The sequence below is a fragment of the Dipodomys merriami genome, unplaced genomic scaffold (genome assembly GCF_024711535.1).
Source record: "Dipodomys merriami isolate MVZ:Mamm:240054 unplaced genomic scaffold, mDipMer1.0.p SCAF_314, whole genome shotgun sequence".
NCBI classification, from domain to species: domain Eukaryota; kingdom Metazoa; phylum Chordata; class Mammalia; order Rodentia; family Heteromyidae; genus Dipodomys; species Dipodomys merriami.
This window is the reverse complement of record NW_027204649.1, coordinates 1,201,537-1,226,468: the sequence shown is the minus strand read 5'-3', so window position 1 is coordinate 1,226,468 and position 24,932 is coordinate 1,201,537. Positions and strand designations below refer to the sequence as shown.

General features: G+C 43.5%; 1 protein-coding gene across 1 annotated transcript in view; it reads left to right on the top strand.

Annotated features, from left to right (window-relative positions):
• The window catches only part of LOC138841314 (piwi-like protein 4), a 37,127-nt gene extending 17,658 nt beyond the window's left edge, over window positions 1-19,469 (top strand). The window contains exons 10-20 of the mRNA XM_070041997.1: window positions 331-448; window positions 5,337-5,448; window positions 6,893-7,077; window positions 9,965-10,037; window positions 11,368-11,568; window positions 12,354-12,457; window positions 14,378-14,448; window positions 16,014-16,167; window positions 17,149-17,268; window positions 17,362-17,509; window positions 17,634-19,469. Coding sequence (XP_069898098.1) covers window positions 331-448; window positions 5,337-5,448; window positions 6,893-7,077; window positions 9,965-10,037; window positions 11,368-11,568; window positions 12,354-12,457; window positions 14,378-14,448; window positions 16,014-16,167; window positions 17,149-17,268; window positions 17,362-17,509; window positions 17,634-17,750 — 1,403 coding nt within the window. The 3' untranslated portion in view covers window positions 17,751-19,469. The remainder of the gene's footprint in view (window positions 1-330; window positions 449-5,336; window positions 5,449-6,892; window positions 7,078-9,964; window positions 10,038-11,367; window positions 11,569-12,353; window positions 12,458-14,377; window positions 14,449-16,013; window positions 16,168-17,148; window positions 17,269-17,361; window positions 17,510-17,633) is intronic.
• The last annotated feature ends 5,463 nt before the right edge of the window (window positions 19,470-24,932 follow it).

Sequence of the window (24,932 nt, the reverse complement as noted above, 5' to 3'; positions counted from 1 at the left end):
CTGGGTAATGTCCCTGAGCTCTTTTGCTCAAGGCATACACTCTACCACTTTGCACCACAGCTCCACTTCCATTTTTCTGGTGGTTAATTGGAGATAAGAGTCACGTAGGACTTTTCCTGCCTCATCTGGCTTTGAAGTGCCATCCTCAGATCTCAGCCTCCTGAATCACTAGGATTACAGGTGTGAGCTATCAGCACCCAGCAATTTTTTGAATTTTGGTAGTATGGAGACCAATATACTTTTGTTTTTCATCAGGTGTATTATTACAGTGACGCCACAATGACCCTTAGTTGATTCTTTTGTGTTTACAAATGCTGCTGTATTTCACAGGTCTTACTGCCCAGGCAGCCTCTGATTTTCATCTGATGAAGGCCATGGCTGCGGAAACAAAGCTCAGTCCTCTGAGCAGGCAGCAGCACCTGGCCAGGCTGGCTGACAACATCCAGAGGTACTGGGGTGTGTTTACGTTTCTTCCTTGATGAAAATGTCTAACCTTGATGGCTCCTGACATCGATGTCTAGAGTCTAGAGGGTCAGCCCAGATACTTAGCAGTTCCAGATGGAAGCACAGCAGTGGGAACCTGTGCTGGTAGGCTTTAAACTCTGCTTCAGCTGGACAGCTAAGCTTTTGTGTTTAATACGTTAGATCTGGGCAATTGGAATGTGGTTAGTGACATCTTCAGTTGACAGTATTTTGGATATTCTAGGTCAAATAACATGTTTATAGACTTCATTTGTTACTTTGTTAAAGTGTGTAGTAGGAAATTTTAAATAGTTTTGAGGTTTTGATTTTTTGGTGGTACTAAGGCTTGAATGGAAGGCCTTAGGTTGGGTAGACAAGCACTCTACTGCTGAGCCATGCCTCCAGCCCTTTTCTGTGCTGGTTGTTTTCTTAATTTTAATTTTTTATTGTTAATATAAAGGTAATGTACAGAGGGTTAAAGTTTTGTAAGTCAAGTAAAGAATACATATCTATTTTTTTTGGGGGGGGTTGTCGTGGGGCTTGAACTCTGGGCTTGGGTGCTATCCCTGTGCTCTTCAGCTCAAGTCGAGCGCTCTACCCCTTGAGCCACAGCGCCACTTGTGGTTTTCGAGTGGTTTATTGGAGTTAAGAGTCTCATGGACTTTCCTGCCCCGGCTGGCTTTGAACTGGGATCCTCAGATCTCAGCCTCCTGAGTAGCTGGGATTACAGGCGTAAGCCACCAGCGCCCAGTCAAGAATACATACCTTTTTGGACAGTATCACCCTTTCCCTTGCTCTTTCCCGGTTTTTCCCTCCTGTCTCCACCCACAAGTTGTACAGTTTATTTTCAATATAGTGTCCAATGAGTACCACTGCAGCATCTTCCCTCTATTTCTGTCCCTGACTTGGGCTCCTGAAAAAAGACAACAGTGTGCTGGTTATTTATGACGTAGAGTCTTGCTTCCTGCCTGGGCACACACCTGGTCTGCACTGATTCCTGTTGCCACTGAGGTGGCTGATGCCATCCCCATTCCCCCTTCTCCCACTGAGAGGAGAGCCCACACCCTCTTCTCCTACTGAGAGGAACCCACACCCCCTTCTCCCACTGAGGGGCCCACACCCCCTTCTCCTACTGAGAGGCCCATACCCCCTTCTCCCACTGAGGGTCCCATACCCCCTTCTCCCACTGAGGGTCCCATACCCCCTTCTCCCACTGAGGGTCCCATACCCCCTTCTCCCACTGAGGGGCCCACACCCCCTTCTCCAACTGAGAGGAGCCCACACCCCCTTCTCCCACTGAGAGGCCCACACCCACTTCTCCCACTGAGGGGCCCACACTCCCTTCTCCCACTGAGGGGCCCATACCCCCTTCTCCCACTGAGAGGCCCACACCCCCTTCTCCCACTGAGGGGCCCATACCCCCTTCTCCCACTGAGAGGCCCACACCCCCTTCTCCCACTGAGAGGCCCAAACCCCCTTCTCCCACTGAGAGGAGAGCCCACACCCCCTTCTCCCACTGAGGGGCCCACACCCCTTCTCCCACTGAGAGGAGCCCACGCCCCCTTCTCCCACTGAGAGGAGAGCCCACACCCCCTTCTCCCACTGAGGGGCCCACACCCCCTTCTCCCACTGAGAGGAGAGCCCACACCCCCTTCTCCCACTGAGGGGCCCACACCCCCTTCTCCCACTGAGAGGAGAGCCCACACCCCCTTCTCCTACTGAGAGGAGAGCCCACACCCCCTTCTCCCACTGAGGGGCCCACACCCCCTTCTCCCACTGAGGGGCCCACACCCCCTTCTCCTACTGAGAGGAGAGCCCACACCCCCTTTTCCCACTGAGGAGCCCACACCCCCTTCTCCCACTGAGAGGAGAGCCCACACCCCCTTCTCCCACTGAGGGGCCCACACCCCCTTCTCCCACTGAGGGGCCCACACCCCCTTCTCCCACTGAGAGGAGAGCCCACACCCCCTTCTCCTACTGAGAGGAGAGCCCACACCCCCTTCTCCCACTGAGGGGCCCACACCCCCTTCTCCTACTGAGAGGAGAGCCCACACCCCCTTTTCCCACTGAGGAGCCCACACGCCCTTCTCCCACTGAGGGCTCCACACCCCCTTCTCCCACTGAGGGCCCCACACCCCCTTCTCCCACTGAGGGGCCCACACCCCCTTCTCCTACTGAGGAGCCCACACCCCCTTCTCCCACTGAGAGGAGCCCACACCCCCTTCTCCCACTGAGAGGCCCACACCCCCTTCTCCCACTGAGAGGAGCCCACACCCCCTTCTCCCACTGAGAGGAGAGCCCATACCCCCTTCTCCCACTGAGGGGCCCACACCCCCTTCTCCCACTGAGAGGAGCCCACATCCCCTTCTCCCACTGAGGGGCCCACACCCCCTTCTCCCACTGAGAGGAGCCCACATCCCCTTCTCCCACTGAGAGGCCCACACCCCCTTCTCCCACTGAGAGGAGCCCACACCCCCTTCTCCCACTGAGAGGAGAGCCCATACCCCCTTCTCCCACTGAGAGGAGAGCCCACACCCCCTTCTCCCACTGAGAGGCCCACACCCCCTTCTCCCACTGAGAGGAGAGCCCACACCCCCTTCTCCCACTGAGAGGAGAGCCCACACCCCCTTCTCCCACTGAGAGGAGAGCCCACACCCCCTTCTCCCACTGAGAGGAGAGCCCACACCCCCTTCTCCCACTGAGAGGAGAGCCCACACCCCCTTCTCCCACTGAGAGGAGAGCCCACACCCCCTTCTCCCACTGAGGGGCCCACACCCCCTTCTCCCACTGAGGGGCCCACACCCCCTTCTCCCACTGAGAGGAGCCCACACCCCCTTCTCCCACTGAGAGGAGAGCCCACACCCCCTTCTCCCACTGAGAGGAGAGCCCACACCCCCTTCTCCCACTGAGAGGAGCCCACACCCCCTTCTCCCACTGAGAGGAGAGCCCATACCCCGCTTCTTCCCCTGAGGAGGAAGCCTTGCAGACTTGTCTGCTCAGTCTGCTTTGGAGTTGCTATCCCCCAACCCCAGCTTTCCACATAACCAGGATGACAGATGCACACTATTGTACCCAGCTCTCAGTGGAGAAGGGGTTTTATGAACTTCTTTGCCTAAGCCAGCCTCAGATTACAGTCCTCCTGATCTCAGCCTCTCAAGTAGCTAAACTTCTAAGTGTGAACCACTAGCATCCAGCTTCATTTTTTTAGTAGCTCATGGAAGAATTTGGAAATTTACATAAAATGATGAGGGAGGAAAGAAGAGAGGGAAGGAGAGAGAACTCAGTAATTATTTGTTTAATAAAACATTGAATCATTCTTGATTAAATGACTTTTATTTCACTTATAGGGTGATATGCATTTGCAAATATCTCTTTTAGGAAAATGGCATAGGAATATGCATGCCTTGCATCTTTTTCATTTAAAAGTTTTTCTTAAGTGTTTATATATTATGAATGTGCATCTCTATTCTCATTCTAGTGGATTCCATCCTAGTAGGTTCCATTCTGTTGATAATCCCCTTGATTTATGCCTACCCAAGAAAAGATTCTGGTGTGTTCTTCTTACCTGAGTCTATAGCTCAGTCTTCCTGATTCCTCCACCTGCCAAATCTCACTAACACATTTATCTCACCTTGTTTCCCGGCTGGTGATGGCCGCCCCATCTCATCTTTAGCAGGTACTTGTGAAGAAAATTACGGATTCAGAGAATTCAGAGATAAAGTTAGTAGATGGAAATTGTGGGCAGTTGTGGAGTGACAGTGGTGAAGTTTAACCTCCCTAAGGAAGACATGGACCTTTACCAGGAAATCAAAGTGTGAACCTCATCTGTGTCCTGTGAGTGCATGCCTACAGCATGCTAGGGACAGAGACAGGCTCCATATGGTGGTTGCTCTCAAGGAGCTACAGCTCAGTAGAAATTGCTCTCTGTCATAGGCCATAACACCAAACTCTGATTGAAGCAAATTAAATTACACATTCAAAGTTGCCAACACTAATCTCCTCATATTCTTCCCTGTCAAGCCTGTGTATCTTCTCAAACTGAAATCCTTATATTTCCTTCTTTCTCATCCTTCATCTACTCCCTCCTAGGCAACAGTTTTACATTCAGAAGCTCTGCAGTATCTCCCTGTTAACAATTTCTTACTAGGAACAGTACCTCACATCTATTGCACTCACAACATGTGGCAGCCCGTACGATGAGTACTTCTTAGATATTAGCCTGTTCACATCAAGTCTGTGAAGAAGCCACTTTCCTTATATTTGTGTTTTACTGGTGAGAAAACAAAGGCTTTGAAATATGTAATAATGGTTCAAGGTCACATGTTACTCAGGTTAGATCTGGGCATTAAGCCTGGGCCTTCCTGGCTCAAAGCTATCTTTCCCAGTCAGTGCTCACAGGGAACCTGTTCCCATTCCTGAGGAACCCCAACAAGCACAACTGTTTGCAGTTTCTTTTAGCAGGGAAAAAAATGACAAGAAACAGGCCGGGCGCCGGTGGCTCACACCTGTAATCCTAGCTACTCAGGAGGCTGAGATCTGAGGATCGCGGTTCAAAGCCAGCCCGGGCAGGAAAGACCGTGAGACTCCTATCTCCAATAAACCACCAGAAAACCGTAAGTGGCGCTGTAGCTCAAGTGGTAGAGCGCTTGCCTTGAGCCGAAGAGCTGAGGGACAGCGCCCAGGCCGAGAGTTCAAGCCCCATGACCGACAAAAAAAAAAAAAAAAAAAAAAATGACAAGAAACAGGAGCTAGAAGCACTAAAGACAGGAGATTGGCCCCTGAGTAATTCAGTAATCTATAATTATATCTCTAGTGGTTAAAACAAAGGTAAGGGAAATTAATACTCTAATGATTTAAAATAATTCTGCCCACAGAAACAAGGCTGCTCGATTTGAGCTAGAGACCTGGGGATTAAATTTTGGAAACCAAGTATCTCTGACAGGCCGGATTGTGCCTTCAGAAAAAATATTAATGCAAGATCACATAGTAAGTGCTGTGATTTTATTTTTATTTGGAAATATGTACATTTGATCATTAGCCAGAGTGATAGAGGGCTTGTAATATTTGTTAGGTTTCTCATTGGCCATATTCCTGCCTCCCCTTTTTTTTCTTTCTTTCTTTTTTTTTGGTCGGTCGTGGGGCTTGAACTCTGCGCTTGGGTGCTATCTCTATGCTCTTCAGCTCAAGGCGATCACTCTACCACTTGAGCCACAGAGCCACTACTGCTTGAGCCACAGCACCACTTCTGGTTTTCTAGTGGTTTATTGGAGATAAGAGTTTCACAGTCTTTCCTGTCCAGGCTTGCTTCGAACCACAATCCTCAGATCTCAGCCTCCTGAGTAGCTAGGATTACAGGTGTGAGCCACTGGCACTCTGCTCCCTTTTTCCTTTTTTCTTTTTTCTTTTTTTTGGTCCGGTCGTGGGGCCTGAACTCCAGGCCTGTGTGCTGTCCCTTAGCTCTTCAGCTCAAGGCTAGTGCTCTACCACTTGAGCCACAGCGCCACTTCCGGCTTTTTTCTTTTTGCTTATATGATGCTGAGGAATGGAACCCAGGGCCTCAGGCATGCAAGGCAAGTGCTCTACCACTGAGCCACCTTCCCAGCCCCATCAGCTCCCTTTTTTCTTAAGACTTAAGGTCTGCCATGATTTCCTTTTCAGTATAAACTTAATTGACTGAAAATTACAGCACCCAGGAGACATGGTTTAGGTTCATTAGAAAATGACATATTTAAAAGACCTACCTATTATTGCCTGTCATTCTAGAAAGAAAAAAGGAAGAAGGAAGGAAGGAGGGAGGGAAGGAAGGAAGGAAGGGCCACTACTGAGAAAATTCAATTTTCTGGTGAAAGATAACTAACAGACTATGTTTCCTTTTACCATAGTTAGTTTTCAGTTGCTGTGTCAGTTGTGTCTGTTAATCTTTCAAATTAAATGATAGCTGTCACTCCAGACAGTACTTAAGAGGCATACTGAAACCTGAACAATCTGCTGCCACTTGAGAGTTTCGATTGGCAAATGAACATATCACATGCAAAATTACATTATTCTTCACTCTTTTCCTTTAAGGCCATTGTATTTCATTTCACTTTAAAAAGTTCTCTTGTCTTTATTGAGTACAGTAAACTGGCATATCTCTAATATAACTGAGCATCAAATGTTTTGTGTTGGCATATAGAAATTTTTCATCATTTAATTTTGATAATCTATCCAAATTACCCTTTTTGGAAAAGCTGAGGGGAAAACTGATTTCCAGAACCTTGTAAAGCACTAAAATGTAGGCCTCCATATTGCTGTAATAAACAGGAATTAACCATATTTTAAAGAAAAAATTGTCTTAAATTATTCTATTGGAACAAACAGCCCTTCCATATTGTCTCAATTGCTGCCTAAATAAATCTGTCCCATCCTTTTATGATCTTTATTTGCTCAGTGTCAACCTGTGTCTGCTGCTGATTGGTCCAAGGATATACGAACCTGCAAGATGTTAAATGCACAGTCTTTGAATAAATGGTTGATTTTATGCAGTAACAGAACTGAGAATGTGATCCAGAGTTTTCTGAGCTGTTTGAGAAGAGTCGGAAGTTCCATAGGATTTAATGTGGGCTACCCTAAAATGTGAGAATGCATTGAATACTTTCAATATATTAATTTGGTTTGATTAGAAGGCATTATCTGCAAAAAGATTTGTTTTAGTAAAAATTTTCTAATACAAAGTACCAAGAGATTCATTACAAGAAAACAGATTTGATAACTTTTTTTTTTTTTATAAAGACTATGTTTTACCTTGATCTTTGAAGACTTTTATTTTCATAGTTCTTCTTAGGAAAGTTTCATACCTCCAAATCTTTTCATTATTGGTTGGGGTATAATAAATCTTTCTTTTTTGCCAGTACTGGGGCTTGAACTCAGGGCCTAGAAGCTATCTTTTAGCTTTTTCCACTCAAAGCTGGCATTTTCCCAATTGCACCACGCCTCCACCTCTGGCTTTTGATTGGTTAATTAGAAATAAGAGTCTCATGGATATGCCTTCCTAAGCTTGCTTTGAATCATAATTTCCTGCCTTGGTTGTCTTCAAACAGGGATCCTCAGATTTCACCTTCCTGAGTAGCCAGGCTTATAGGAATGAGCTACTGGCACCCAGCTTAGTTGGGTATAAATCCTTAGTAAGTCCAAATTTTGCCACCTTTGCCTTTGTCCTTATTAGTTATTAATGAACCTTAACAGCAAACAGGCTACTAAAAAATAAATGTTGTATTTCATGATTTACTTGATAGATCTTATGATGTTTCAAAATTCAATTATAGAAATAACTCCAAACTGGGAAAAGAGCAAAAAAAGAGGTAACATTCTTCAAAAAGAAATGTATTAATTACCTGACTTATGAAATAGTAACCCCTCTGTACATCATTATAATAACAAGAACAAAATAAAAGCAGGACACTGGTGGTTCATGCCGTAATCCTAGCTATTCAGGAGGCTGAGATCTTAGGAACACAGTTTGAAGCCAGCCAGGTGGGAAAGTCTATAAGACTCTTATCTCCAATTAATCACAAGAAAACTGAAAGTGGAGCTGTGGCTCAAAGTGGTAGAGTAATAGCCTTGATCAAAAGAGCTCAGTGACAGTGCCTAGGTCCCGAGGTCAAGCCCCCATGACCAACATAAAATGAAAATAAAAATATAAAACATAGGGCTGGGAAGGTGCTCAGTGGTAGAGCACTTGCCTTGCATGCATAAGGCCCTGGGTTCGATTTCTCAGGACCACATAAGCAGAACTCCCCCCCAAAAAAGTAAAATAAAATAAGCCTTAATGTTTATATATATATATATAAATCTAGGAGAAGGTAGCTTTATTATTTATTTTTTTGGGTCCGGTCGTGGGGCCTGAACCCTGGGCCTCGGGCACTGTCCCTCAGCTCTTCAGCTCAAGGCTAGCGCTCTACCACTTGAGCCACAATGCCACTTCCAGCTTTTTGCTTATGTGGTGCTGAAGAATCGAACCTCATGCATGCAAGGCAAGCGCTCTACCACTGAGCCACCTTCCCAGCCCTTAAGGCTTATTTTAAAAGAAACAAATCTAGCCAGGTACCAGTGGCTCACACCTATAATCTTAACTACTCAGGAGACTGAGATCTACGGACCAAGGTTCAAAGCCAACTTGCACAGGGAAGTCCTTGAGACTTACAGCTCCAATTAACTACTAAAAAGCCAGAAGAGGAGCTGTGGCTCAAGTGGTAGACCAGCCTTGAGCGAAAAAGCTCAGGGACAGCACCCAGGCTGAGTCCCAGGACAGGCATGCACCCACATGCGCGCATACACACTATCTAAAATAAGTCTTGTTGATTCTGTTACATAAGGTTAGTTATTTAGAGCATTTTTTTTTGTAAAGCCACCTAGTTATTCTTTGAACATTTATGGAGTAGTTATTATGTAGTTGATTCTCAGTGGCTGAGAATAAGAAACACAAATTTACTCAAAATGAGCAGGTTTCCTTTAGAACCCATTCGTTGTTGTGCCTCTTTATATTGAACTTGATATGCTTATAAAACTGTGGTTACTTCTTTTTCTTTGTTATTGTGAATGTATGACATTCCTAATTGGAAGGTGAGAAGTTCTTTTTTTTCTTTTTTCTTTCTTTCTTTCTTTTTTTTTTTTTTTTTTGTCGGTCGTGGGGCTTGAACTCTGGGCTTGGGTGCTGTCCCTGCACTCTTCAGCTCAAGGTGAGCGCTCTACCACTTGAGCCACAACGCCACTTCCGGTTTTGTAGCGGTTTATTGGAGATAAGAGTCTCCTGGACTTCCCTGCCCGGGCTGGCTTTGAACCGCGATCCTCAGATCTCAGCCTCCTGAGTAGCTAGGATTACAGGTGTGAGCCACTGGCGCCCGGCTGAGAAGTTCTTTAAATGGAAGTTATGTTTGTAGCCTTTTGCCCCTAACATAATGTTACATGATTGACTGATTAAGGTTGCTTAGTCCAGGCTCCAAAACAGGTTACTACCGTGGTTAAAAAAACAAATCAAACCAAAGAAACCACCCCTTTTATTTTCTTGAATTATGCAGGAACATAGTTGAATACTTTGGCTTCACTAACTTGATGGTTTCTGAAACTTTAATTTAAAAATTGTCTTAGACAGTCAGTACTAGAGAAGTTATATTTTTGCTTTAATATGAGCCCTGTTTTAGAATTTGATAACCTGAGCTTGTAAATTTCAAAAGTTCACTTTCAACCCAGTTTTGAACAATATAAATATTAATTGAGGGCATTCTGTACAGGCGAAAAAGTGTCATTTGCCTCAAAACAATGTTTATGGTAATAAAAATGGTTACTAAAAATTGATTGCATATTTTGTACAATATCTTGAGAAACAATTTTATCTTCAAAAGATTTTTATATTTCATTAGTGGCTTTTTCCCTAAAACTAGTAGTCCTTTGCAAATTCATTAATGTTACTTCTAATATCATATGATTATGTGCTACTAAGAACACCTTAATCTCTTTATTACAGCATAAACATACAGGAAAACACAGCTGCGTTCATTAGAGCTATTCAGCTACATGTGGACCCTAATGTTCAGTTGGTAAGTACAGGGCATTTTTTGGATTTTTTTGCAAATTACTATGCATTTCCCTAAAATACTTAAGAAAGTATTACTATTTGTCAGTGTTTTATTTTCTTAGCTCTACCAGTTTTAAGTGTTTATTATTAGCCTTCTGACAGCGTCTGCTGCTTGCATTTTTTTCCAGCTTGTTGAGGGTCATCTTTTACTTAAATTGACTCCCATTTCTTCTCATACATGTTAGGGTACCCATGGCTCCATGTTTCTGCTTCCTATGAAACCCTGCCATCTGTGTACTATATCTTCTATGAAAGCCATTTCCTCTGGCATTGTACCACCATGTTGGACACTTGCAGTTGCCTTATTTCCCAAAGTTGTATGTGTGACCTTGTGTGTGTTTGTACCAACTACATGCAGGTGTAACAGAGTGGAGCCAGAGTATGATTAAACCATACTCCAACTTTGTTGTTTGTTTTTGTTGCTGTTGTTTGAGGCCAGAACTCTTAACTCTGTATCTGACACTTTCACCCATAGGCTGGTGTGCTACCAACTGAGTCAAGCCTCCAGCCCCTAAACTCCAAGTTTTTAGACATTCTGGATATTCTTACTCTTCTTAACAAGATCGCTGCCTACCCAGATACCACATGGTTTTTCCTGATATTTTGCTTTCTCTTTAGCTTCCCCAGTTCATTTAGCCCACCTCCAACATGCTTGTTCATATCTCATGAAAAACAGTATTAGCCATGTTTCTCTTTCAGTCATACACACACAAAAATGTCTATGTTATACTAAGTGAATAGGATTCTCACTGTGAGGTTTATTTTTTATGTAAATGAAACAAAACTTTGAGAAACATTGTGAGAATATACAAAGAACTTTCATATACCTTTCCTAGAATCTTGTCTGACATGTAACCATATTTCTTTATCATTACCATGTTTGCTAGTATCATTTCCTAAACTATTGGAGGGTAAGTTACACACAGTTACTCTTGAATCCTTGTTGCACATTTCCTGAAAAAGAGCCACTGCCTTGCAGAGCCATGGAAAACCAACTGACCATAGGAGAAAGCAGTAATAGGAAGAGACTTTGAGAACACAAACATTCAATTCAAGAGAAAAGTGAGGAGGAAGGGAAAGCAAAGAGAGATAGCTAGAACTGGCTAGAGAAGGGCTTTGCTTGATTCATTTATCAGTGGTTTAAAGGCCATTTAAGACAACTGTAGGTACATTAATATTTGTTTCTTGGAAACTTAGGAGCAAAAGATGTTTAGAGGCTTCACTTTTTTCCAGAAACTCTTCCCAGACATAAGTAAACTGATTTCATCTTGTGTTGCTTTCTTTGTCTTTAGGTCATGTGTATTCTGCCTTCCAATCAAAAGAACTGTTACGATTCCATTAAAAAATATCTGAGCTCCGACTGCCCAGTCCCAAGCCAGTGTGTGCTTGCTCAGACCTTGAGCAGACAGGGGATAATGATGAGTATTGCCACCAAGATTGCTATGCAGATGATCTGTAAGCTCGGAGGGGAGCTGTGGGCCGTCGAGATTCCAGTGAGGACTCCATTACACTTTTCCTTTCAGTGAACAACTTTTAAATCAAAGTAGGCTCCCCTGATACCCTTGGGAGGCTGGCTCCAGGAACCCAAAACCTGCAGATGTGATATCTGCATATAACCTATGCTCTTTTTCTTGCGTACCTTAAATCATCTCTAGATCTCCTCTAATAGCTAATACAATGTAAATACAAAACTCACGGACATGCAGGACCAACTGTGTTTTGGGGGCCCTGGGTTGTGGAATTATACAACCACTGCAGCAGTACCCCAAGAGAAGGTGAAGCGTGACCCCTCTTCTCAAGGAATTTTAATTCAGCTGCTAACATAGAAGAAGAATGAAATTTTTTTCATGAAAAAGGATCTAGTTCATCTGCTGGTGGCTCATACCTGTAATCCTAGTTACTCAGGATCTGAGGATCACAGTTCAAAGCCAGCCCAGGCAGGAAAGTCCATGAAACACTTTATCCATTATAAACCACCAGAAAACCAGAAGTGGCGCCGTAGCTCAAGTGGTAGAACGCTAGCCTTGAGCTGAAGAGCTGAGGGATAGAGCTCAGGCCCAGAGTTCAAGCCCCACGAGCAACAAAAACAACAAGAAAGGCTAAGCAAGAGCACAGGGTCCTTAGTTCAAGCCCTAGTACTGCCACAAAAAATAGTCATTTTAACCATTAATCACAATAGTCATTATTCATACTGAAATTAATCATAACAGAGTCATAGTAATCATACTAATCACTGGCTAAATAATTGAATTAAATCATGACAAATTTACTTTTTCAGTTAAAGTCCCTGATGGTGGTTGGTATCGATCTCTGTAAAGATGCCTTCAACAAGGAGGAGGTGGTGGTTGGATTTGTGGCCAGTGTTAACCCCAGAATCACCAGGTACTTTTAAAGTAACTATTGCAGTCTTAAATTAGATCCTCTTGCTCTCTTTTGCTTGAGAAAACACCTTGCTGTGTCTGTCAGGCTTATAACCCAGGCTGGCTGACCTTGTCATCCTCCAGCCCCCAGGTGCCTGATTACAGGCATGTGTTATGCCTGGCTTCAACTAGACGTTTAACTGTAGTTCAACGAAAAAATGTAAATGATTTGCTCATTTTAAACACTAACACTTAATGATTATAAAAAATACTTACATATAAAAATATTTTTCTCTGGGCTTTGGTGGCTCATACCTATAATCCTTGCTACTCAGGAGGCTAAGATCTGAGAATTACAATTTGAAGTCAGTCTGGACAGGAATGTCTGTGAGATTATCTATAAATAACCACCAAAACTTGCAGTACAGCTGTGGCTCAAGTGGTAGAATGCTGGCCTTGCACAAAAGTTCAAGGACAGTATCCCAAGCCCTGAGTTCAAACTCCAGGACTGGCACAAATTTTTTTTTACAATATTGGTGTAGTGTGTTGCCACACATCATGGTTCAAAGCCAGCCTGGACATGAGAGTCCATCAGACTTTTATCTCCAATTAGCTACCAGAAAACTGGAAGTGGTGCTCTGGTTCAAGTGGTAGAGCACCAGTCTTGAGGAAAAAAGCTTAGGGACAGTGCCAAGGCCCTGAGTTCAAGCTCCACAACTGACAGAAAAAAAACCTATATATATATATGTATATATGTATATATACATACATACATATGTGTATAATATATAATATGTGTGTATGTATGTATGTATATATGTTGTCTTGGTTTTTACTACAAAAATGTCAAAAATGTACTGAAAGTTGTCCATCAGACTTCTCGACTTCCATGGAGACACTCTGATCCATGGGTAGTTTTCAAATGCTTTTATCTATGTGTGTGTACTTGTATCTGTACATATATGTATGTGTATGTATATATTACATATGTGTATATGTGTGCATATGTATGTGTATATATATGAGTGTATGTGTATATGTGTTGTGCATATATGTGAGTGTATTATGTGTGTATGTGTGTAAGTGCATGAGTACATAAAGGGGTGGGAAGAGAGATGGGGAGAGACAGAGAGCAAAGGTGACCCCAGTGACCATCCTCAAATGTAGGTCATACCTCCTAGTAACATTCAGCCATTGATTCAGTGGTTTAATTTATTGATAAAATTAGCACCTTCACAATCCAGTCACCTTCAATAGCTCTGCCTACTAAAGAATAATCCTACAACACACAAGCCTTTTAGGGGGCATTTTATACCCAAACCATAGAGTATATTCTGTTGTGATATTCATTTTCCAAGTGCTTTTAACTAATGACTTTATCATGAGAACTTCTTAAATTTAGATAGGTTGATGGCTAAATTCAAATGAATCACCTATAGAAATGGAGGCTAATGCCTGAGAAATTCTTGAAGATTTTAAAAGCATAAGAGCTACTGCTAAACTAATATGTCCAATAATAATAATAGTCCAATTATTATTATTATACAGCAGCCTCTGTTAGTGTTCACCATATTCCAAATTCTGTCCTAAATATTTGTATATATCATTGAGCTTAATGTTTATCACAGACCTTGGAGGTAGTAAGTACTTGACTGTTTTGGCAATCTCTTTGGTACAATTGGAGAAATTAAGATGAAGTTCACATAGCCAGCCCATCTAACTGGTGAGTAGCCAGGGCTGGCACCCCAGTTACAACCCTGTGGTTTCAAAGTAACAATAAATTAATTCTTGGATGAGGTTCTTTTTAATATAATTGTGATCACATAACATGTACCAAATTATGAACATTGATTTTCATGTCTACTTCTTAGTTTAGTATTACTACATATTTAGAGTAGGAATATTGAAGCTGAACCTTACTCTTATCTTTTGCTTGCTTTAGGTGGTTTTCTCGCTGCATCCTTCAGAAAACAACAGCCAATATTGCAGACTGTTTGAAAGTCTTCATGACTGGTACTAAAATTACAGCAGCAGGGTGGGCTCCAAGGATGGTCCTTTAGATTCAAATTTCACAAGCTTATAAACAGACCAGCTAGGCAGAAGCAAACTCACTAAACCTGCCAACTGTCACCTCATTGGGGATCCCAGATTTATGTGCTGACTGTCACAGCTAAAAAGTTGAAAAGGGAAGGAAGTTTGTTATCGCTGGTGGGCTCTGGAAAGCAGTCTGAAGGCCAAAAGAAAAAGTAGATGTATGGCAGAGCTGTGTAAGTCTAGACACAGGAGACGAGTCTTTGGCTCTAGCATATCCATGCTTACAGGCAAAGTGGGCACAACAGGAAAAGATGGAGGGATTGCAGAGGAGAAAGGAGACCCTATTAGCAGTGCAGGACTCCCAACTGTGTACAGATCTCCTCTCCTCCAGTGTGTATTTTCCAAGCTGTAAGCAGGGGTGAGAATTTTTTAAATGAATTTGGTGAGCACTTTGATCATCTTAGCTATATGATTAGCTTCTGTCAAACTAACATGAATTTTTACAAAATAAACTCTTCTAAAGTAATATTTATAATATGTACTTGAAAAGAATTACTGCATTCTATTACTTTGCCCCTCATTTCAAAAGCTGGTAAATTTAGCACTTGTTACAATTCTTACTCTTAGTTTCTACTGACAGTAGGTGGAGAAGTCATTTTCATATGTTTTCATATTTATTCTCATTAGGGAAGAAAAAGGTACAAACATAGCAAAGTCTATATCTACTGAAAAGTTGAAGATTAGAAGAAAAAGACAAATGAAGCTGGGCGCTGGTGGGTCATCCCTGTAATTCTAGGCTGAGATCTGAGGATCTTGGTTCAAAGCCAGCCCGGGCAGAAAAGTCCGTGGGACTCTTACCTCCAATAAATGAACAGAAAACCAGAAGTGGTGCTGTGGCTCAAGTGATAGAGCGCTTATCTTGAGCTGAAGAGCTGAGGGACAGTGCCCAGGCCCAGAGTATCTGGCTTTAGGCACTTGTCTGTCGAATAAATTAAAATTTGAATTTGTTGCCTAAATATGAAAATTGGTCTAAAGACATATGCTAAATTTAAGAATATATCATGTCATAGAGATCCTCAAGTAGAGATGAAAGATGCTCTTAAAATCTTCCACTCTTATTAGACTATAACACAACCTTGATATTTCTCTATTCTGAATTACCCAAATTAGATATTAAACCAAATTAGATATTGCTGTTTTTTTTTTTTGTCGGTCGTGGGGCTTGAACTCTGGGCCTGGGCGCTGTCCCTCAGCTCTTCAGCTCAAGGCGAGTGCTCTACCACTTGAGCTACAGCGCCACTTCCGGTTTTCTGGTGGTTTATTGGAAATAGGAGTCTCACAGTCTCTCCTGCCTGGGCTGGCTTTGAACCGCGATCCTCAGATCTCAGCCTCCTGAGTAGCTAGGATTACAGGCGTGAGTCACCAGCGCCCGGCTTAGATACTGCTGTTTGTGTCTGAAATAGCAAAGTATTTTTAAAACACCAAAATATGTGGTAATGCTATTTTTGGTTGGCATCATTCTTTACTTACACCAACTATTGCAGGAGCACTGAAAAAATGGTTCAAGCACAACCATGATTTGCCAGCACGGATAATCGTGTATCGTGATGGTGTTGGGAATGGCCAGCTAAAAACAGTTCTTGAATATGAAGTCCCACAGCTGCTGAGCAGCATCAGGGAATCCGGTTCAAGTACCAGGTATTGCTCTTTCTCTGCCACTTCCAAAGATAGCATGTCCACTTGCAGCTATTAAACCAAAGTGCACAAACACGACTTTCTATGCAGCATGCTTCTGCACTGTGCCAGTGTGGCTGTATGGGTTTTCTGTGAGTGGTCAGGACGGCCTCACATCAACTGCAAACAGAAGCTGTGGGCTTCAGGTGGGTCGCCTAGAGAAAGATACCTCGGAGGCAGCAGACACAGACAGAAAGTCTTCAGGGATGCTGTCAAATAAAGATGCTTATTGTGCTTACCATGTATAAAAAGTATATTAATGTGCCTAGAAAACAACCTGTGGTTTCAGATTGAAGGCACAAGTAATACATGAGGATAAATTACAGGCATTGAGTTGCTGTGCTGAGTTATGGTGCTGAAAAGTGCTGGAAGGCGTGGGAACCATGAAAGAAATCCAAGCTACAGATGGAAATCAGACCATCTTGAACACAGCGCCACTCCCTCATTGCATTTGTACATTCAGCATTTCAGTACAGAATTTTCCTTGGTGAGAATGTGAAGTGGCAAAGGCAAGAAAGATAGTAAAAATGCAAAATTAGGGCTGGGTGCCATGACTCATGCTTATAATCCTAGCTACTCAGGAGGCTGAGATCAGAGAATTGTGGTTCAAAGCCAGCTTAGAAGCAAAATGCTGGACTGGAGGAGAGACTCAAGTGTCAGAGAGCTGGCCATGAGCAAGCAAACCTAGAAAACACAAGGCCTCCACGTTCAAGCCATGGTACCGGCAAGTACATTCTTCCTGCCCTTTAAACATCATTTAGCCAAATGATTTGGCATAATACTTTTTGCAGCTAATGAGAACAATCTATTTTAAAAGTTGAGTATTTCTCTAAGGAAGGAAGTACTTTCTTTGTTTTGTGGTGTCTTCTGGTAAATTTTATTTATTTAATATTAAGATTACAAAACTACATGGATTACTCTTCTGTTCCTGACTTCTGCCCCCAGGCTGTCTGTGCTCATGGTCAGGAAGAAGTGCATGCCCCGGTTCTTTACAGAAGTGAGTCGCACCCTTCAGAACCCTCCTCTGGGCACTGTTGTAGATTCAGAAGCAACACATCCTGAGTGGTAAGAGGTCCTGGAAAATCAGTTTTAGTGAGTATTCATGTGTCTTCCTTAGGTTTGGGCTCATTCTGTTTAATTTCATTTTATGACCTTCAGGTATGACTTTTACTTGGTCAGCCAGACTGCCCGTGGGGGAACTGTCAGCCCCACCCACTATAACATCATCTATGATGACAACAGCTTGAAGCCTGACCACATGCAGAGACTGACATTCAAACTCTGCCACCTGTACTATAACTGGCAGGTACGTAAGGCTGTTTACTGATGGTGCTCAAGAGTCCCATCTAGCTGGACAAAACTCGGAAAGAAAACAAGTGCTTCAGAGAACAAAGTTATTTCTTGATTATCATCTTGTTTTCCTTCCTCAGGGTCTGATCAGTGTCCCAGCACCATGCCAGTATGCACACAAGCTGACCTTTCTGGTGGCACAGAGCATCCACAAGGAGCCAAGCTTGGGCCTGGCTGATTGTCTCTTCTACCTCTGATGACATTGCCATCAGCATCACTTCATGCAAATGCAACAAGTAGTTGATACACTTCATACAAATCTGCCAACAGCTCAAGGCTGTCATGAGGGAAAGGGTTCAAGCTTAGTTTTAACTTCTGAGGGGAAAAAAACTACAAATGCCTTAGTTTGAAAAAGTTATAAGGACAAGCCATTGGCTCCACCTGTAATCTTGGCTACTCAAGAAGCTGACATTTGAGGAGTGAAGTTTAAAGTCAGCCCCAGCAGGAAAGTCCTTAAGATTCTTTTTCTCTAACCACCAAAAGCCAGAAGTGGAGCAGTGACTCAAGTGGTTGAAAGCTGAGGGACAGTGCCCAGGCCCTGACACAGGCCCTGAGTGTACACGTGCACACAAACATGGTACAATATTTTAAGTTTTATGCTTGAAGTAAAGTCTTAATGTAGCATGCGATTAAAATATCCCCTCACCTAAAATGATCTCACAAAGTTAAGAATTGCCTGTTGTGTGCATGCTGGTAGATGAGTGGGGTCTGATTTCCCTCCCTGAACTGATGAGCGATTGAACCAAAGGGCTTGTGCTTGCTAGGCAAGTGATCTGCCACCCGAGCGGTGTTCTCAGCCCCAGAGGCTTTCTTAAGTAATGTTATAGATCATCTTTTGGAATAGTTTAAATAATTATTAGAAGATAAGGAAATTTAGAACATCACACATGTTTATTGTTTCTGGGATTTTAAGTTGGCATTTAAGTGAACCCCTCATCACTTTCTAGTTTTATCAAAACCCAACCCACTTGCTCTTATGATGTATCTTTATTTCAACTAATATCAGCCATTCTGGGTGTTGTCTGTGATTCTTTGTTCTGATTCTTTACTCTCTTTTCTGCATCAACATTTTTCCCCTTAATAATCCCTTTCTAGGGGCTGGGAAGGTGGCCCAGTGGTAGAGTGCTTGCCTTGCATGCATGAGGCCCTGGGTTCGATTCCTCAGCACCACATAAGCAAAAAGCCGGAAGTGGCACTGTGGCTCAAGTGGTAGAGCGCTAGCCTTGAGCTGAAGAGCTGAGGGACAGCGCCCAGGCCCAGAGTTCAGGCCCCACAACCGGACTCAAAAAAAAAAAATAATAATCCCTTTCTATTGTTGTTATAAATAACTGTTATCTCTTCCATCTTAAAACATAAACCATTTATATATCTAGGTGTGCCACTCTATTTCTTTGCTGTTCTTCATAGAGACATGTCTGAAACAATCTGTACCTGATGCATCCAGTTCCTATTAAAACACAGCACTGCATGGAACCAATAACCTCCACTTGGCACATTTGCCAGTCAGCTGTCAATGTTTTCTGTGTGTCATAGCCTTTGACCCAGAGGTCATCAGAAGCAGGCTGCACCTCGCCTCTAGGATACTATGCTCTCCATGCTGGGTCACTCAGTCTTTCTCTCCCATTAGCATATTCTCTTCTTAACCCTTCCCTACCTGATGGTGAGAGCAAGTCTATGTGCAAAAGATATTTTCATGAAGGGAAATTTACAATGTCAAAGAAAGATGACATGGAGGGCCCAGTTGGGGGGGTGGCACATTCGCTTCATGGACAAGGCATAGCCACAGCCAGAGGCACCAGTGCAGCCATCATTCCACATTGCACTGAGACACCATTTTCAAGTGAAGATGATCAAAGCACATTATACACATGCATAGAAATATCACAACGAATCCCTTCTGTGCAGTTGGTATACACTAATAAAAGAAGAAATGTTCTTTTCCAGTTGGAGAGTTTTGTTCAGATTGGTAGAAAGGCAGCTGACCTGGGTGTACTCTATAAGAGTAATGGCCTTCAATAGAGCATGAAGATAGAGTTTAAAAAGTGCCAAGCACTTTGCATGTGTACTTAATTTCACAACTTATGCTTTAGACAAGAATGGCCATTTTACAGGTGGTCAAATGAAGATTAAAGATGTCACAGTTCCCTGGGTGCTGGTGGCTCACACCTCTATGTAATCCTAGCTACTCAGGAGGTTGAGATCTGAGGATCGCAGTTCGAAGCAGCTCAGGCCGGAAAGTCCATGAGACTCATCGCCAATGAACTACCAGAAAACCAGAAGTGACACTGTGGCTCAAGTATTAGAGTGCTTATCTTGAACTGAAGAATTCAGGGACAATGCCCAGGCCCAGAGTTTAAGCCCCACAACTGATCAAAAAAACCAAAAACTCATACAGTTCAAAGGTGATGAGATTAACAATTCTTAGAATGGGAGTTTGTCCTCATGTTTGTTTGACTGCAAAACCTGTACAGTAAACTGCAGGACTCTGCTGCCTTAATTAAACACACACACACACACACACAAAACACAGCAAGAGTAAATTTTCTCCCAGAGCTCTTCTATAAGGAAGAGCACTGTATACCACGCCTTTGAAACCAAGGTACTGCACTGATACAGTGGTTGTCTTTGTTCATGGTTTGTTGGTTTGGTTTGGTTTTCTAGTCTTGGGGCTTGAACTCTGGGCCTGGGCACTGTCTCTGAGCTCAAGGCTACCACTCTACCCCTTGAGCCACAGCTCCACTTCCAGCTTTTTCTGAGTAGTTTATTAGATACTGATACAAGTTTTACAGACTTTCCTCACATCTCAGCCTCCTAAGTAACTGTAATTACATATATGAGCCACCATCTCTTCTCATCTTCAATGTGTTTGTTTTTCTGTTGATGTTTTCTTCCTTCAAAGCATAGGGTCCTGTACAGCAAGACCACCTAATCAGACCACTTGTATTTTGGTTAGGCAATGCATACCTATGGATACTGCCTAAGATAATGGCTGCTTACCCTCTTCACCCACCAGGGGGCAGACTAGGACTGCCTATGAACAAGCCTGTCTCCATCTGATCAGTTTAGCTTTTTGTCTGAAAGAGCTATCAGAAAAAAACTGAATAAGTGGATGGTTTTCTGTTCTACTTGCTGATGTGGTACCTAGGGTTCTTACTCCATGCTGTAGCTACTAAACTTGTCCTTCCAGAGCTCCCTCATTCTACACATTCCCTCGGGGAAGTGGTCTGTTCTCCAGAAGAATTCTACCTTTTGTAAATCTACCCATGGATCTACCGGTAGCTGATATGGAGCCTGGGGGTATGGAGACTGGGTTCAGGCCTCACAGGCCCAGGGTCAGTTTCCACATAGCCCAGCAGTGAAAGGTTTCTCTTCCCAGAAGTGCTGTGAAGCCCACCAAGATTGCATATCTGACAGCTCAAGAATTTGAGAACAGCTTAAAAATGTGGGTGACACATTTCCAAGCAAGTCCTTCTGGTATCGTGAAACCCCAGATCTGCCTGTCTTTCTGAACTGAAGACCACCAGCCCACTGCTTCATTTCTGCCCATGTCAGCATCTGGTCTGGCAGTGAAACTATCCTGACGTGTGCTTCTGACAGAGTAAGTTCCAGTTATGAGCCTGTCCTGAGCTTACACTGGGCACTTTGCTTGCCTTCACCTTCTGCGATCTTCACAACATCTTGATGACTCAGGACAGGTGTTAACACCCCTGTTCCATAGCTCAGGGAACCAAGCTAACAGTGTGGAAATACTTGTTCATGAGCACAGAACTAACTGGCTTCAACGTCCCATTTTTCAAACTTGAAACTGTTCTCCTATCCTTTGTAGACCAAGGTAATGTATGACAAGGAGTCTTTGCTCCTTCACTCCTTTCCCTTACTGACTTTTTTTTTCATTTGTTAGAGGTAGGAACACAAAGTGACAGTCTTCAGGGTGTGGAGCTGAGAGGTAGAACCATGCGTTTCCAAAGGATGTATAACAAATACAAATACTCATAACATTTAATACAAACGCTTTGTTATCAGGGGAGAGGACAATCATGATCTGAAGAGGAGAGCTTGCTTCAGTTTACCCACTTGTATTAGACTCTGCTCCCCCTCAATATGAAGGAGAACAAGAGGTCCCTTTCCAAGGAGGTGCCTCTTTCTAGAGGCTGTTTTGGAGAGAGGCCTGCCAGCCTGGCTTTGAAAGATACTGGCATTCCTCTTTCATGCTGACTGGGAGTTGTCCAGACCTGTCCTAGCAGCTGCAAGCACAGATCCTTGTCCTCTACCTCCCTGAAGAGACAGAAGTAGTTGTGTGCAGACAGATTCAACAAGGGCCTAGACATCTCTTAAAATGAGCCCTAGACATCAAAAGGAAGGAGACTCAGAATTCCTCCTTGCCAAACAACCCTCCCCCCCCTCTCTCTCTCTCTCTCTCTCACACACACACACACACACACACACAGCCTCTCACCCCAGGTTCCCTCCTTCAAGTCCTCTAGACATCACCCCACTCACCACCTGGTCCCCGGCTGGGGGCCATCTGTATGATCTGTTCTGTGCATAATGAAGGGCTCTGGAGCAATCAGCAAAATTATTTAGCTAATTCAGAACTGATTACACTAATGACTGTTCTTATATTAACACATTGGTTTGCTAGTTTGGGCCACGTGACTCAGGTAAGGAAACAAGACAGTTTTCAGAAAATCCACAAGAGTATAGAGTATGTGTTGATTAAAATGTCCCTGGCAGGCTGGGGATGTGGCTTAGTGGTAGAGTACTTGCCTAGCATGCATGGGCCTTGGATCGATTCCTCAGTATTACAAAATAATTTTTTAATTAAAACAGAGACTCATATAAAAAATGTCCTTGACAGACCTTTCAGCTGGAGAGTAAAGTGGGTTTCTTCACTCCCAAGGAAGAATACAATATAGAATGCCTGTGGCCTTTTGCTGATGGAATGGAGATAGAATGGAACCTCCACTTTAAGGATTTCCTTACCCCCTTTAGAAAACAGCAAATAGAAAAGTCAAACCAGACATCTGGTTTACTTTTGAAAGAATATCTGCCTTCCTGCTGACATTAATTGGTACTCAGCATAAGTTTGATTGCTCAGCAGAAGCCCTATATGGCCAGAAGAGCACGTTTCCCAACTTTGTAAAATGTGGCTCAAAGGGGAAGAAGCTAAGAAATGGCCCCTTCCTCCTAGAGCAAAGCCCACCTAAACCACAGAAGCATGCATGTAAGCACTCATTAAAAGGAGACCTAGAAATATCAATGCCATAGCTTGTGAGAGCATCTTTATGAGCCCTACCACTCCTGAGTAAGTTTGAGAGCCAATTCAAACATGGCTTTCTGTTGAAATCCAAGCAATTATCTAAGGAAGCTTAACTGTATACACTGGTGGGTTATACATTACTTACCCATTTGCTACTTGTGGGATTCAGCAGTTTTCTTATCACTAGTTTAAAATGTATTTATTCCTTTCGTGTGTTTTGTGTGTGCGTGTGTGTGTGAGAGAGAGTGTATGTGTGTGTGTGATTGTTGTTGTTGTTTTGTTATTGGTCATAGGGTATGAACTCAGGGCCTGGGTGCTGTCCTTGAGCACTTTTGCTCAAGGCTGGTGCTCTACCTTTTAAGCCACAGCACCACATCTGGTTTTCTAGTGGTTAATTGTAGATCAGAGTCTTACAGACTTTCCTGCTCTGGCTGGCTTCGAACCATGATCCTCAGATCTCAGCCTCCTGAGTAGCTAGGATGACAGGCATGAGCCACCAGAGCCCAGCCATTTCCTTAGTTTTTGTGAGGAATTAATGTGCCTGACTTGTAGAAGGTATTCAAGACATTCTTATCATTCTGAATTGCTTCACCTAAGAAGTTTGCATTCTGGAAGGAAAACTGTAATAATTTGAATTTGTCATGAGGAAGTTAGTCCAATTCAAAACCTAGGAGTCACTCTTCACTCTACTCTCCCTTTCTCTCATTTGCCAATACCACATGTACTTTCAGTTATCTTTCCTATCTGTTCCTTTTCTAAAGTTTGTTTGCCAGTTCAGACCATTATCATATACAATGTCAGCCTCTTTATTAATCAGCTTTTTCATTAAAATCTATACACCAAGGAAGTGGTACTGTGGCGCAAGAGGTAGAGCGCTAGCCTTGAGCTAAAGAGCTCAGGAACAGCACCCAGGCCCAGAGTGCAAGCCCCATGACCGACAAAAAAAAAAAAGTAAAATCTATACACCTGACAACTGGAACATCAAAGGAGATTACCCATGTTTCTAAAAGAAGCCGAATGAGAAGGTTCTAGAGAGCGGTGGAGCAGGGCTGAGGGTTGCCTCAGCACCTGTCAGAGGCTGTCAGGGTCTGTCTCTGTCTCTCTGTGCGTAGTCCTTCATACACTATTTGCTTTTGGCTGGGCAAGCTATGCTCTCCCTCAGCCTAGACGTGGGGGGAGCTGGTTGGCTCTTCTAGAAGTGCTGTAAACAGATACTATCTAAGACTCTTCAGAGCCACTCCCCCCCCCCCCCCCCCCCCCCGCCCCGTGTTCCCACACCCTTCTCATTTCCTGGTGCCTGTTCTGTAGGCCCTCTGAGGTTACTCCTGCTCAGAACAGCACTGGAGGCTCAAATCTGAACAGACTGTGGAGCAATTCTGTTTTTCTGGTACTGAAGCTTGAACTCAGGGCCTCAAGCTCTCACTTGGCCTTTTTGCTTATAGCTGATGCTAGACCACTAGAACCATGTCTTCACTTCCAGCTTTTTGCTGGTTGTAGGGCAATAAAAGTCCTTCGGATTTGTCTGTGGGGTGGCTCTAAACTGAGATTCTCAGATCTCAGCCTCTGGGGTAGCTAGGAATATAGGCCTGAGCCCTGGCACCCAACAAAGTAAATGATTTTATGCATTGAAATTCCATATAAGGCCTAGTGTCCATGGTTCATGCCTGTCATACTAGCTACTCAGGAGACTGAGATCCACGGATCACAGTTTAAAGCCAGCCTGGGCAGGAAAGTCTGTGAGACTCTTATCTCCAGTAAATCACTGGAAGTGATGCTATGGTTCAAGTGGTAAATCACTAGCCTTGAGCAAGAAAGAAGTTCAGGAACAGTGCACGGGCCCAGAGTTTAAGGCCAGAGTTTAGGACTGGCAATAAAATAATAATAATAATTTCCATATAAGGAGGCTGACATGAGGTAGACACACAGCTCTGAATCAATAACTCCCAGCCTTCTGCAACGTCTACTTCTAAAAGACTGGGAAGGTAGGTTGGGCTTGCCTGGCCTTGCCTTGAATCAGATGTAAGTCCTGGACAAATCTAAACTTAGCCATACTCTCTCCCCATGTTGAAACTCAGCTGGAGCAGCAACAGCATAGGAGCCAGCTACTTTTAGAAAACCA